Source organism: Ailuropoda melanoleuca, chromosome 2 (assembly GCF_002007445.2).
Source record: "Ailuropoda melanoleuca isolate Jingjing chromosome 2, ASM200744v2, whole genome shotgun sequence".
Lineage (NCBI taxonomy): Eukaryota > Metazoa > Chordata > Mammalia > Carnivora > Ursidae > Ailuropoda > Ailuropoda melanoleuca.
In genome coordinates, this window is record NC_048219.1 from 5,465,476 (window position 1) to 5,480,957 (window position 15,482).

At 47.7% G+C, this 15,482-nt stretch overlaps 1 protein-coding gene across 2 annotated transcripts in view; it reads left to right on the plus strand.

Annotated features, from left to right (window-relative positions):
* The window catches only part of MAN1C1 (mannosidase alpha class 1C member 1), a 159,824-nt gene that overhangs the window by 58,122 nt on the left and 86,220 nt on the right, over nt 1-15,482 (plus strand). For both annotated transcript variants that reach the window (XM_019802790.2, XM_034646934.1), the window contains exon 2: nt 13,534-13,630. In XM_019802790.2, coding sequence (XP_019658349.1) covers nt 13,534-13,630 — 97 coding nt within the window. The remainder of the gene's footprint in view (nt 1-13,533; nt 13,631-15,482) is intronic.

A 15,482-nucleotide genomic window follows, 5' to 3' on the forward strand; every position in this document is an offset into this window, starting at 1 on the left:
AAGTATATAGAAAATGTTTAGATCATTAAAAAAAAAAAAAAAAGGAGTGCAGGCTTCCAAGTTGCCCTGTTGCGTCCGTGGCTGGCAGCCACCGTTTGTTCTGTGTCCTTAGGCAAGGTAGCTAACCCTCCAGGGCTTGACTGCATCATCCTGTAAAACAGGGATGATAATGGTAGCCCACCTTGCAGGGTTGGTGGTGGATAAAATGTTCGTGAAAGGCCTAGCCCAGTGCTCGGCACACAGTAACTGCACCGCTCATGTCCGTTACTGGATAACAGAGGTAATGCATACAGCCATTGTTATTACTAATGTGTTCTGTTGATTTCCTGTTTGGCCAGCTCCTGGGCTAGGGGTTGGGGATGTTTTGATGAATAGGTCACAGAGCTCAAGGGCAGGGTAAACAGACTCTGCTGAAGTGTTAAGTATTGCCATTGATGGATAGCAAGGGGGCTGCAGGAGAGTAGTGAATTCCGGAATGCTGGTACCCATGCTCCAGAACATCGGAAGTCCTTGTGCAGGAAACGGGCCATGGTGGAGCGGGAGGTGCATTTGGAGTTTGGTGGTTTGTTCATTCAGTTCTTCACTGGGAAGTGCAAAGGCCCTGAGGTAGCAGATTAGCCTCCCGTACAGTACCAAATCACACAGACTGAGTGACTTGAAACAACACAAATTTCTTCTCTTACGGTTCTGGAGGTCAGAAGTTGAAAATGTGTTTCATTGAGCTAAAACCAAAGTGTTAGTCAGGCTACACTCCCTTCTGGAAGCTCTGGGGGAGAATCCATCCCCTTGCCTTTTCCAGCTTCTGGAGTCACCTACATTCTGTGGCTCGTGGCACCTTCCGCTGTCTTCAAAGCCAGCAAAGGCCAGTGGAGTCTTTTTTACATTTCACCACTTGGACACTGACTCATCTCCTGCCTCCCTCCTTTACTTCTAAGGATCCTTGTGAGCTCGTTGACCCACCTGGATAATCCAGGCTAATCTCCTGGCTGATTAGCAACCTTAGTTTCATCTGAAACCTTGATTCCATTTTACCATACATACTCACAGGCTCTGGGGATTAGGACGTGGCACCTCTGAGGCCATTATCTGCCTACCCCAGGCAGGATGGGGCTGTATGTGTTTGAGGCATTGTCCAGAGGCCCCTGTGGCGGACACACAGAGATTGAGAAGGGGTCTGGGGCAAGGGCAGAGCAGGCGTTTCAGGCCCGGAGAGTTGGGAGGCTGTCCGAAGCACTTACACAGAAGAATGGCATTAAGTGCTTTACATTTGTAAATGATCAGCTCCAGCAGTTGGAGACAGGATGGGGGAAGTGGGGCGGGAGAGGAAGCAGGGAGACTGGCTGATGTTCAGGGACAGGGGACTGGGGGCCGGGGCAGGGAAGGAGGTGAATTACAGGTGTGTGTCAGAGATGTCAGTGACAGCCTTGCTGGATATGAGGTGTGGTCCTGTTTCCTGATGGGAGGAGAATGATGCCCGTGGACCCCGTGGTAGACAGTCACAAATGCTAATGCTGGCCAGTTTTCCATGTGCCGGGCACTGTGCTGAGTGCCTTGTGTTGTAATTCATCTGTGCGGCACCCAATTGCTCCACTCTATGAGAGGAGGTGGAGTACTGTGGCCAAGAGCAGAGACTGCCTGGGTTTGAATCCCAGCTCTGCCACTGACTTGCTGTGACACTTGGGCACATTTGGGAGATTTCCTTATATGAGAATGGGGGGTAATGATATACTAACATTATAAGGTTAACATGAAGATTAAATGAATTCATACATATGTAAATCAAAACACTGGATAAGCATAACAGTATCATTATTTTTAAACAGATGCAATAATTGAGGCACAGAGAGGTTAAGTATCTTGTCTAAGGACACACAGCTGGGGAGAGCTGGGATCCAAAGCCGGGCTCTTAGCTCCTATACCTTGCCTTCTCCTCGAAAGTGAAAACTGTGCATGCTAATACACACAAAAGCCCTTATCATGTTTGGCACACGGAATATGTCCCATAAATGTGTGTCTGTGGAAGTGCAGTTTCTTTTTCTGTAAAACGGGGGTGATGACCCCCACCCTCACTCACAGGTAACCATAAGGCTCAAATGAGGAAGGAAGAGCACTTTGGAAATGGCAGAGCGACCTGCATAGGCGGTTTTTATACTAAAATCCTTCAGAGGGCCTTGTTGAACCCTTTCCCCCTGGAACTTCACTCACAGATGCACTGAGGTCTTCCCTGCTGCCATTCATCTCTGTTCTCCATGCCCCATCTCCTGGTCCCTCCCCCCACACCCAGTCTGTGACAGAATAGAGGAGTGGGGAGGAGCCTTCACTTTGCAGGTGGGGAACCAATCTCAGTGCAGTGGCAGAGCTCAGACTTGCTTGTGATCTTCTCCATCAGCTCCTTTTGTCCGGCCGCAGACTCTGTACCAAGATCATAAAGGTATCCCATCGGAAAGTGTCTCTCTCATTCTTGCTGTCCCTTGTGGCCTCACAGTTGGAACTCTTCCCTTGTTGGGCCTTTGGTGAATCCTGAGTCAAAGCCACTGGGCAGTTGGTGTCTCTGTCCCAGCATTGCCCTTTCTGAATGGTCCTCATGACATGAGCAGCCCGGCGAAGCTTCCCTGTGTCATCACCACCCTTGGGCATTTATTCAACATGTATACATGGAAGGCCTGTATGTGCTGGGCACTCTGCTAGGGGTTGGGGAGCAGTAGTGAGCAATGGAGCCTACGTTCTGGTGGGGAGAAACAGATACTAATTAATCGCACAATTAATGTAAAATTCTGGCTTTGATGATCTTCTGTAATAGGGGAATTCGACTTGATCCTGGAGGCTAGGATTCTTTAGGACTGAGATATGAAAGATGAGTAGAATTTGCCAGGCATAAGGAGGAGAGGGGAATGGTCCAAGAAGAGGTGCTATCATGTGCAAAGGCCCTGTGGCAGAAAGAGGTGTGGTTCTTTGAGGAACTAAGAAGGAAAGCTGGTATGGTGAAGGCAGAGATAGGGAAGATGAGCTGAGGCTGGAGGCATGAGTGGGGGGTTACCGCAGGGCTTGAATGAGCCTTATTGAGTTTGATCTTTATACCTGATAGAAGTATTTAAGTGTGTGTTGAAGGTCAGGTAGAGATATGAGTACATTTGCATTTCAAATAACTGCCCTGGCTGCAGTGTGGACAACAGTGTAGGAGGCAGAAGACTGCAGCTGTAGGCCAGTTAGGAGCTGCTGCAGGAGTCCCCTGGAGAGATGGGAGTGCTTTAGATGAGAGTGGTGGTGTAGGGAGAAAAGAATGGAGGGATACTTAGTCGGTAAATTAATAGGGTAGTGAAGATCCTATGGCTCTTTTTATTGAGCACATATGATGTACCAGCTGCTGTGCGAAAAACATTTTTTTAAAAGATTTTATTATATTTAATTGTCAGAGAGAGAAAGAGCATGTGCAAGAGAGAGCGAGAGCACAAGCAGGTGGAGCAGCAGGCAGAGGGAGAAGCTGGTTCCCCACTGAGCAAGGAGCCTGAAGCGGGACTCGATCCCAGGACCGTGGGACCATGACCTGAGCTGAAGGCAGATGTTTAACTGACTAAGCCACCCAGGCATCCCTAAACACTTTTCATGCGTTATCTTCTTTAAGGATTATTATAAGGATTAAATATTCCTGTCCTTATTTTACAAATGAAGAAACTGAGGCTCAGAGAGGTTAAGTCACTCACTCAAGGCCGCATGGCTAGTAGGTGACAGAGCCCTATAGCAGCTTCTCGAACTTTAATGTGCAATTAGATCACCTGGGTGTCTTGTTAAAATGTGGGTTCTGATTCAGGAGGTCTCGGGTGGGGCCCAGGATGCTGCATTCCTAACACGCTCCCTGGGTATACCCAGCTTCTAGTCCCTGGACCACACTTTGAGCAGCAAGGGTCTAACTCCAGGGTCCAGACTCTCAGCCGGTGCTTTAGAACAGCTACAGGTGAGGTAAGACTTCCGAGACTGCTCGAATCTGCATCTCCATAGCCAGGATGTGGGAGAGCCGTCTGGACCTCGGATAGGTAGGGCGTGATACCACATTTTCATTTCCTACATTTGCCTTTCAATATCTCAAGCAAACCCCAAAGTGAAAGTGTTGGAGGCATTACCTCCCCCTTCTGCTCCCCACCCCACGCCTCCACCCCTCAGCACAGCCAAATCCCACCTGTGTCCGGCTTCTGCACTAGACCAGGGGCTATGTGTATTCATGGATGTCTCATTAGCAGTCGCTGATCAGATCATGCTGTGAGGCACTGATAGATGGAGGTAGATTGAGGAATCTAATACGGATGGTTTTTACGGACCAAGCTGTCAGCTGTCTCCCTGGACTGGAAAGGGAAGGAAAAAAAATCAACCCAACGTTTTCATCTCTTTATCCGGGTGGTCATTAGATCCCAGGATCATTAGAGACCAAATCCTTTCCCGCTCAGCCCCTGCAGATGGGGCCAGGTGTCACTGCTGGGAGACGCCAATAAGGCTGCGAGTCATGGTGCGAGCACTTGTCTCTAATGACTGGGAAAATCCATTTCCCTTCTTGGCAGCTTTGAGAAGTTGTGACGATGGTTCTGGGTCACTGGCAGGCCTGATGCTGTCTGTGTGTGGGTTTTCTTTAAAAGGGGGAATGTCACAGCGTGTCAGTGATTACTTCTTCCTCCCCAGTTGCCCCCAAAGAACTTTCCAACACAAGCTCTTAGTTTTCCGCTGTAGAGGCAGGCTGCCAATTATTCCCATTTCCTCCCCTCCTCGAATGCACCCTTTCTCTCTTGGTTCCGTTGTTCTGGGGCTCTTGAGCCAGGCTGGGCCTCTGTATCTGGGTAATGCGGTGGATTCCAGTTGCTTTTCTCGAGAGAGAATTCTAAAGCTCTGAGACAGGTGGAAAGAACATCTTAAACAAAATCATAATGTGTACCCCAGACTAGTAAATATTTTTAATTAAGATTTCGTGTCCTTGTAATTTGTCCAGGTGGACAAGAACGCCTTTTGTCTGAGGAGGAACTGGAGGGACGTCTTAGGATTCAGCCCTCATTGCTCTGCCTGTGTCTATCATTGCAGCTTTGTTTTCTGCCTTTGCAGGACTTGGCAAAAGGAAGGCTTTGTGGTCTATTGTTAGGTGTTCTTTGAATCTATAAATCACAGACTGCTGGAAGGGAGGGCCTTCTAGAGACCATCCAGAGCTGCCTTCTGTCTCCGGCACGGATGCGCACGTATGCACACGCAGACGATGACTGCCTGGTGTGTATTTCTGGAACCCAATGGGGGCAGAGGAATAATTTCTCTTGGTATTTAGTTCTCATGTCTCTTGATTCTTATAGTCATGTTCTTGAGTCCATCCCAAATCCCTCTTGCCATGGTTCAGGCTGCCCCTGCTCCAGTGGCATCACTGTCCTTGCCCACGTTCTTGGAGACAGGACCATCCCCGCCGTGCTGTTAACTTCTGTGTCCTGGCCATGGTAAATCACTTCCCCAGTCTGAGCCTCATGCAGCTCTCATAAAATGTGGCTTTGGGAATAGAGAATGTCTTTGGCACTCAGATTCCGTTTGACTCTGAGATCCTGGCTCTGTACTTCTATTTATGTTGTGTTTGTTGCTGCTTGGCCTTCTCTCTGACTCCCAGCTGTAAAAGGCCTTCTTGTCTTTTGTCAAACCTGGCTCCATCCTACCCACCCCATGGCCAACCACCCAAGCACTCCTTTTTGACTTAGGAGTAGCACCATATAATTTCTTCCTTATGTTTTTCATTCTAACAACCTTTAATTTTCACATTACAAATATTTCTAGATACTTATTATAGAAAATCCAGAAAATATTAGTCAATTAGAAGGAAAAAATAACAGCCACTAAACTTCTCACTATCAGAGATAATCACTGTCAGCATTTTGGTGTATTTCCTTCCCGTCTTTTTTCTTCTTCTTCTTTAAAATACTCATACATGGTCCAGTAAGTTTCACACTATCTAATTTGGTGCCCTGCTGTTTCATTTAATATTATACAAGTAGCATTTCTGTTTATCACTATGCGCTTGGAAACAGTTTTTATCATCTATTTAATACTTTACATCTCATACTTTATGGAGCTCTTGCATGATTATTTCTAAATGAGAATAATACCTATCCTGTCAAGACCACTGAGCTACCCAAATCAAATGAGATAAAATGTGCAAAGAGCTACACAAATATAAATGACTATTACTTAGTTTTAGTTCCCCAAGTGAACTACATTACTGCATTGTATAACAAGCTTGTTATATATTTTTCCATTCACCAAGTTTTGCATATTGATGGGCAAAACCAGCTGTCTTGATTTACTCTTTAAAAAAGAACATACATATTAATAACTTTTAATTTTTTTCCAGAAATTTCTTAGCGATTCTGGCCTAAATAACTTAGTTGAAGTGCGGAAAAAGGAGTGTGCACAGAGATGTTCCTTATGGCGTTATTTACAATAGCTGCAAAGTAGAAATCACTGAAATGTCAGATTATATGGGAGGAAGGTTAAGTAAATGCCGGTGAACCTACTTGCTAGGTATTGTATAGCTCTTGAAAACGATGTTTGCAAAGCCTTCTTAATAAAGTGGAAAATGTTTATGTTGTCATCCCTGGAAGAAGCAAAGATGAATGGGAAAGGAGTAGAAAGAAAGACACCAAATGGGAATGGGGGTTATAGTATTGGCATAATAGGTAGTGGTTTTCTTTCTGCTTTTCTACAATGAGCATCTATATGTTAGATACATTAAAAGATAGAGAAAGAGATAGATAATGCGATTTAAAAAAAAATTTTTTTTAAGTAGACTACGCCCAGCCTGGGGCTCGAACTCACAACCCCGAAAACAAACATTGCATATTCTACCAACTGCCAGCCGGGTGCCCCCTCAATGGGTTTTTTTTTAAAAAATAATTTCAAATTTGTAGAAAAGTTGCAAAAATCTAACAAAGGTTTCACATTTACCCTTTACCCAGATTCCTCAAATGTTAACATTTTACCGTTTCCTTTTTTCTCTCTTGCCACACACACACACACACACACACACACACACTGAGTTTTCTGAATCATTTGAGAGGAAGTTGCAAACATAAAGACGCTAACCCTTAAATATTTCACTGTGTATTTCCAAAAACTTAGTGCCACTTTTCTACATAACCACAATACAACCCTTAAAAGAAAAAATTAACACTGATATCAGCAATACTACAGGCTGATTCCTACACCCTATTCAAATTTTGTTAGTTGTCTTGACAATTGTCTTCATAGAAAGAATAATAATTGTTGTTATTTCTGCTCCAGGATCACATTCAAGTTCACGTGTGGCATTTAGTTCATGTCTCGCTAGTCTCCTTTGATCTAGAACAGTTCCTCAGTCTTTCCTTTTCTTTCATGACCTCTGTGTTTTTGAAGAGTGAAGGTCATTTATGTTGTATAGATTTCTGTTTGTGTGATCTTTCCTCATGATTCAGTTTAGGTTTGTGTTTTGGGCAGGAATACCACTGAAATGAAGGAGTGCATCATATCCGTGTGTCATATCAAGTGGCATATGACATCTCTTTGTCCCTGATAATAGTTTTTAAAAATACAAATAATTTTAGGGACGCCTGGGTGGCTCAGTCGGTTAAGTGTCTGCCTTCGGCTCAGGTCACGATACCAGGGTCCCAGGATCGAGGCCCACATTGGGCTCCCTGCTTACTGAGGAGTCTGCTTCTCCCTCTGCCCCTCCCCTCTGCTCATGCTCTCTATCTCTCTCTCTCTTTCTCAAATAAATAAATAAAATCTTAAAAGATTTTAAAAAATACATAAATCACTTTATTGAGATATAGTTCATGTACCATAAAATTCACCTTTTTTGAAAGTGTAAAATTCAGTGGCTTTTATTATATTCACAGAGTTGTGCAGTCCTCATCAATTATAGAACATTTTCATCACCCCAGAAAGGCCTCATTCCCACTAGCAGTCATTCCCTGTATCTTCTTTTCCCTAGTCCCTGGTGACCACTAGCCTACTTTCTGTCCTCATGGATTTGCCTGTTCTGGGCATTTTGTAGAAATGGCATCTTACACTGGGTGGCCTTTTGTGTCTGGCTTTGAGGTTTCTCCCTCCTGTAGCATGGGTAGTATTTCATTTCTTTTTATGGCTGAGTACTATTCCATTGCATTTATATATATATTTTATGTTTTATTGATTCATTTATCGGTCAATGAACATTTGGGTTGTTTTTCACTTTTTTGCTATTACAAATTGTGTTGCTATACATATTTGAGTACAAGTTTTTGTGTGGACTTATGTTTTTTATTTTCTAGGAGATGTGTCAGGGGACCCCTAGGTTCAGTGATTCACTAGGAGGGCTCACAAGACTCAGCACTTAGTCCTACTCCCAGCTGTGATTTGTACTGTAGCAAAAGGACACAGAGAAATATCAGTAGAGGGGAAAAGGGCATGCAGGGAAGCCTACAGGAAACCAGGCACAGCTTCTAAGAGTCCTCTCCCAGCGGGATCACACAGGGTACGCCGAATTCTTTCAGCACTGAATCGTGGCAATACGTGTGAGGTGTTATTTATCAGGGAAGCTCATTAGAGACTCAGTGCCGGAGGTTTTTATTGGGGGCTGGTCACATGGGTACCATTTTAACACATACCAAAATTCTAGACTCCCAGAAGGAGAGAAGGTAGGTGTTCAGCCTCACTGATTGTACAGTCTAGGACAGGAAACCACCCGAACCGGTTAGAGGATGGTGGGAATACTCGTGAAATCCTTGTTCCCAGAGGCCAGCCGAAGACCAGCCTGGCAGGCAGGCCCTTTCTAGGGATGGAAGTCTCTGGCCCGCTGTTAGTTCTTTTCTGCACAGGTCCATAGGAGTGGAGTTGCTGGATCCCATGGGAACTTTCTCTTTAACTTTTTTTGCTCTGTTTTCCAGAGCGACTGCGCCATTTTCATTCCCACCAGCAATGTATGAGGGTTCCAACTTTTCCCCATTGTGGCCAACACTAGTTATTGCCCGTCTTTTTGATTACAGCCTCGTAAGAGGCACTAATAGGTTTTTAAGTTAGTGATTTGCAAGCATTTAGAATAAAAAGTGATGATTCGTAGGAGCCAAAATGGATTATCTAAGAACAAATCATGCCCGTCTAGCCCCTGATTTTCCTTAAAAAAAGCAAACAATGCAGCAGTTTATTTTTTCTTTTTTGTAAGATTTTATTTATTTATTCGACAGAGATAGATACAGCCAGCGAGAGAGGGAGCACAGCAAAGGGAGTGGGAGAGGAAGAAGCAGGCTTATAGCGGAGGAGCCTGATGTGGGGCTCGATCCCATAACGCCGGGATCACGCCCTGAGCCAAAGGCAGACTCTTAACTGCTGTGCCACCCAGGCGCCCCAACAGTTTACTTTTGCTGTGCTAGCTATGCTAGGGGAGTGTTTTCTGTGTTTCAGCCTGTCCTTCACAGCATCTCTGTGTGCAAAAATGGAGACACGGGGGCTGTATTGATTGGTGGGTTCCTCACTTGCTGACAGGTGACACTCAGAAATGCAACATCCAGGAGGAAGGCCTCTGCTGTGATTTCCCCGACGCTGTTCTCAGGCCCCTGTTTAGTGTTTCTGTCCAAAACTCTGGGTGGGGGGGGGACAGGGAGACACAGATGGCAGTCCTATCAGGTTTGCAGATTACCCAAACAGGCAGACACACACACATTGAATTATAAGATCTGGTTCCAGAAAGATCCTGACAGCACAGAATGGTAGGCAGAGTCCTACAGGATAAAATTATTAGGGACAAATGGCAATTCCACGCCCACAGGATCTGGTCCAGATGTAACCAGGGAGAGTTGGCACTTCAGTTTCTGCTCATTAACAAAAGTATAGCCAACCACAAAAAAGGAGCAACAAAGTCTCAGGGCATCCCAGAAAAACATGACGACGTGTGGGTCTGCGGTTTCAGGGAATTCAGAGATCTGCCATGAGGGGAACTGTTGCAGGAGCTGGGCCACTCTGCTCAGTGGGCCAACAGACTGCCTAAGGTGACTGGAGAGTTGGCTCCCCTGTCTGAAGTCTCTGGTCTGAAAGCAATATGAACACTCTTCCCCGTGGCCCATAGGGGTAAACAGATTTGGACCGATTAAGGAAGAATTTTGTGAAACTGTAGTCAAATGGGCTGCCTGGTAAGGTGGTGAGCACCCCATCAGTGGGGGTGTTCAAAGAGGCATTACTTAATCTTTTGTTAAGGAACGTGCATGGGGCAGGAGGTAGTCTGGATGACCTTTGAGGTCTTAGAACTGCCTCACGTGAAGCGAGGGTCTGTCCACCTCCAAAGCCCAGTCCAGGGATCACCCAAGGCCTGTATCTCCAGCTCCAGAGTGAGATAGCCTTTCTGCGGTTCATGCTCTTCCTGTGTCCCTCACAGTCCTGTGTGTCCATCAGGATGCTTGGGTAACCCCTTGAGACATACAGTGCCCTCTTCTCAGTGCCTCTGTTGCCCAGAAGCACCTCCTCTCTGACCCATTACCTATCTTACCCAGGACGTGTGTGGTCTACCAGTCTGCCAACCATGTGTTAAACTCTACAGCTGTTTTCTTGTTCTTACAGACATTCAGCAAATATTTAGTGAGCACCTAGAATGTGCCAGTCCCCGGATGAGTTGCGAGACGTGCAGCCATGACTGCATAAAAGCGTGACGCAGGCTGCTGTGGGCCGTGGCATCAGCAACGTGGGCAAGGAGTGGGGGCCTGACTTAGGCATGGCTGGGGAGGCGGCCTCCTGCAAAATGCTGGGCTCTGAAGGCAGATAAGCAGTTGGCAGGAAAGTAGAAGGAGGGGCCAGAGCAGCGGTCCCCCCGGGGCTGTAGCCCAAACCGTAGCTGACACGGGACAGGACACAGGGTCGGTGCTTGCTTAGGGCGCTTTAGGAAGAGAAGTAAGGACTGCCTGGCTGGGGGTCTTTTCCTGTCCCCTGCTCATCCAGTGCCCAGGCTGAGCCACTTGTGACCTGAGAAGGGAGACCCGGGTGTGTGTGTGTGTGTGTGTGTGTGTGTGTGTGTGTGCGCGCGTGAGAAAGAGAGAGGGTTGAGAGCCACCCTGGTTGCCTTCTGAATCCAGTTCCAAGTGGCATAGGGATCATTGGTGCCTTCGTTCCCCTCCACTGATGTGCATTACTGAGGTAACGGGCCCCATTCCAAACGTCTCCACGTCCCTGCAGTGGCAGCCCCCCTGGGAATGTGTAGATACCTATGTTTCTCCTCATTGCTCGGGAACACCCACTTCTCTCTCCTTCTCTGAAGTGGGAGGGGTTTGGAGAGGAGGGTGTGGTCCTCCCCCTCCAGACCTCTGTGGCTTCTTTCCTGCTGTCATTTATGTTTTACCAGCCTCCTGCTGCTCCCCCCCCACCTCAGCTCACATTTACTTAAAGGAGGGGAGCCTCCAGATAAGAGAGACTGAGGGAGGAGGCCAGTCTCCCTTAAGCACTCATACCCGGCAATTAGTTTCTGTTATTGCCAATTCAGGATAAGTAGAAAATAACAGAGGAATGGAACTAGGACTCAACGCCTGTGCCAAGTGCTTGGCATGCATTACCATGACATTTGCATGTGTGTCACATGGGAAGCCACACATCAGGCCGAGCACGAGGGTGGGGTCAGCCGGCCTGGGAGTTGAGAAAGCCTCGTCCAGCCCTGCTGGCTGTGCCGTCCTGACCACTTCCATCTCTGAGCCTCAGTTTGAACATCCGTGAGATGGAGAGTGCCACTGGGTCCCTCTGACATTTCACGGGGAGTGTGGGCCATAGACTTGTCACATCTGCCCTCCTGGCCTGTGTCTTTGGGCCGCAGTGGCAAGCACAGCAGAAGTTACAATGCAGATGTGCCTGGAAGAGGCCGCTTCTAAGCCTTGGCGCCCGGAACGGCAGAGCATGGAGGATGACGGCGGAGATGTCCAGAAGGATGGGGCTGAGACAGGAAGGTAGGCCGGGAGAGAGAAGGAGAAAAGTAAAAAGGTGCCAGACAGTGTTTGGAGGTGAGGTGAGAAATAGAAATAAACACGTGTACCAGATCTGTGGTTCTCAGCGGTGGCCGGCGGACCAGCAGCATCATGTGGGAACTCGCCTGAAAGGCGAATTCATGGGCTCACCCCAGACCTGCTGAAGCAGAAACTCAAGGTGATTCTGTTGCCTGCACAATTTGAGAACCAAGGATGGATGGAAGGAGGAGTGGTAGCTGTGGCTTGGAGGACCAGGCAGGGACTTTAGAGGCTGAGGAGGGCAGAGGACTAGTGTTTGTCAATCACGTGCTGTGCAGGTCAGAAACTGAGCATTTCCAGCTACTGTCTTTCATGTAAATCTTTGAGGCCTGGGGGCTAAACCTTTCAACAAAACAGCCCTTGTTATTCCCATTTCAAAGAGAAGTTCACTGAGGCTCCAGACATTTAGTCACTTGCCAAGGTCAAAGCAGAGGTAAGATGAGAATGCAGACAGCTCTGGCTCTGAAGCCTGAGTTCCTTGAACCCCACCAGCGGCCTCCCCGGGCCACAGGGCCCTCGGCTGTGCCTCTGCTGCCTGCCTTGGGGCCACCCAAGCAGCCCGCCATGCAGAAGTGAAAAGGCAGCACCATAGAGGCAATCAGGGAGAGCCTGGGGCCTGGGGAGCAGGGCTGAGCTTACGTGTCAGCTTGCATTCCTCTTGCCTCCAGGCTAAGTGCCACTGGGGGACCCGCTTGAGTGATGTTCCTAGGGACTGACATAGTTGCCTTATTGTGGTAAGAACTCATGCACGGACTGGGAAGCAAAGTTGATAAATACTCATTGCTGCCTACACATGCCAAGCCCTATACTGGATGCTGGGGGGGGGAAACTGAGGCAGGCATAGTTTCTGGCTTTGAGGAGTTTATGGTTCATAGCCAGGGAAACAAAAACTGATAAGGGACCAGCTGTGGTGCTGGGAAACCTGGGATGACCAGGGTAAGTCAAGCCAAGTGTCGGAGAAGTTCAGAGAGACTTGTGGTGACTTTAGGGGACAGAACAAAGGCTTTCGGGGCAGACCTAAGGCTTCGGAGCCACAGGGCATGGGTTCAGTTCCCAGCACTCTCACTGACTCTGGGTAACCCTTGAACAAATTACCTTACGTCTTTGCCTTGTCCCCTTATCTACAGAATGGAGTGAACAGGGAATTGTTTTATTAGATTATACCAGGGATCACTCGGTGAGTTTTTCCTTCCTTTCAGAGGATTGCTTTAGGCCAGAGCAAAGCAGGAAGGTTTCATGGAAGAGGTGGCTTTTCACTTTGGCACTGAAGGATGGCTAGAATGTATTTAGTGCTTTCTCTGTCTTAAGTAATCTTTGGGTAGACTCTGGGCTCGTGGGATCATCTGAGGAGAATGGACATCCAGGCAGCTGTAACTATGAACAGAACTCTGTGAGGGGAAGTTGTCTTCCTCCGTTTGGAAGATTATTTTTTAAATGTGGTTTCAGATCCTGTTGCAGAGGGCAAAGCCAGGTGGCCAGTGCACGTGGTTGGGAATGGCCGCGCTCAGGTTCTGTCTCCTGCTTTTTCTTGCAGATGATGCAGTTCGCCTGGCACAGCTACAAGCTGTATGCAATGGGAAAGAACGAGCTCCGGCCACTCACAAAAGACGGCTATGAGGGCAACATGTTTGGTGAGTTGGTGTCGGGGAGACCCACTGCCCCTCTGGTGGCTGAGTGGAATTCAGTTTTGTCTCTCCCCCCCTCCCCTGCGCTGAGTTGTGTCCTTATTCCCCCAGACCCGGGGGCTCCTGAGTCTGAGTTCCTTCTGGGCTGTTGAAGCTTCTGAGCCTTCTAGATTTGGGGGAAGCCAACATGCTTCCCTCTCACTTTACACTCTTTGTACACACTTAGCATCTGTGTTTTAGAGCAAACACACTTGGACGTGTGACTGGGGATGGTGAGGAGTGGAGACCTGTTTCCAAGGAGCAGGTTTGCAGTTCTGAAGGACACGGAGGACTGAGTTTAGATCCACTCCCCCAAGCATAGCTGTAAGACGGTCTCGGGTGATTTTGTGGAGAAACGGAACATGTTTCTGATGATGTGGGTGTGTGTGCCGCCTTTGGGGTCCTGCGGATGCGTCTCGCACGCTCAGCTGGTGGTCGGACAGAACTGTCACTCGTCAGGGAGCAGCACGGGTGCCGCCTCATGTCGGCAGCGCCCGTGTGACCTGCCGCCTCCCTTGGCGTGTCTCTTCCCTTTCCAGCCGCGGGTTCTCCTAACACGAAAGCCTTTCTCAGCTGGAGAGTCTGCGGAGTGCCTGATTGTGGGCATGGCCTCACATTCCAAATTTAACACCCTTCCAAGTCGCCAGCTCTCCTCTCTGCAGGCCTTTCTCCAGAAAAGATGTCGGAGGCGGCCTGGCTTGCTTCTTCCCTGAGAGGCAGGAGCTGTCCGGGGCTGGAGGCGGAAATTCACCTGCTGTGTTCCTCTCTCCTTAGAGGCCAGGGTCCTGCAGTCCAGAGCCAAAGCACCAAGTCAGATGAAAAGTCCCAGGAAAACCTTCAAGGGAGATTTAAAGGGATGGCCCCCACGTGTGTGGTCTTGTGGGAAGTGCTTGTGTTATGGGAAGAGGCACCTGCCTTCCTTCCTCTAACCGGTCAGCTTCACATCCTTTCTGGATGTTTAGATAACTCACTACCCTTGGGTGTGCGTGTGTGTGTGAGAGAGAGAGAGAATTTAGGTAGCTTCTTTCATTTTTCTGATTATCATAGGAACACAGGAGAAAAGAGAAAGTATCAAAAAGTGGAAAACAGACAAAAAATAACTCATTCTGCCACATAGATACAGCCTCTGTTGACATCTTGGTTCATTTCCTCCCAATCTTCTCTGTGCTTTTTTTGCCTCGATATACAATTTTATGTCCTTTCTCGCTCTCTCGCTCTCTCTCTCTGGCTTAATGTTACATCATAAGTATTGCCCTAACTTATTCAAATTTTGTCATAAAGAATGTTTTTAATGGTTGCAATCATTGCACGGATGTGCCATAATTCAGTTAACCATCCTGCTAATGCTGGACAGAAGTCGTTTCCAATTTTTTGCTTTTAAAAATAATTCAGCCGTTGTCATCTTTGCGCATAGAATGTTGTCTTAGGATAGATTCCTAGGGAGGACCCCTGAATTAGAAGAGAGGAAGACAAATTTTTCTTTAACCTCAAATATGATATGTGTGGATTTGTGTGTGTCAGAACCCAGCTGTCTTCTCTGGCCTGGAACACAGACCTTCCCCGATGTCCCACATCAGCCCTGGGGAGAGGGGGCCAGTGTGGGTCTCACCACAATCGTTGGAGCTTTGGCACTAGTATAAATCCGGGATGGAATCACGGAGGCTTCCCCTCTTCTTCTCTCTAACAGTTTGCAAATATTCGGGGAATTGGTGGAGGTCGGGGGAGGCCGATTTCTGAAACTGCACAGCTTGGGCATAGCTGTTGCTCAGACCATCCATGGGGACAGGGGGAGCACCACAGGGAGCATTATAGTAGGATT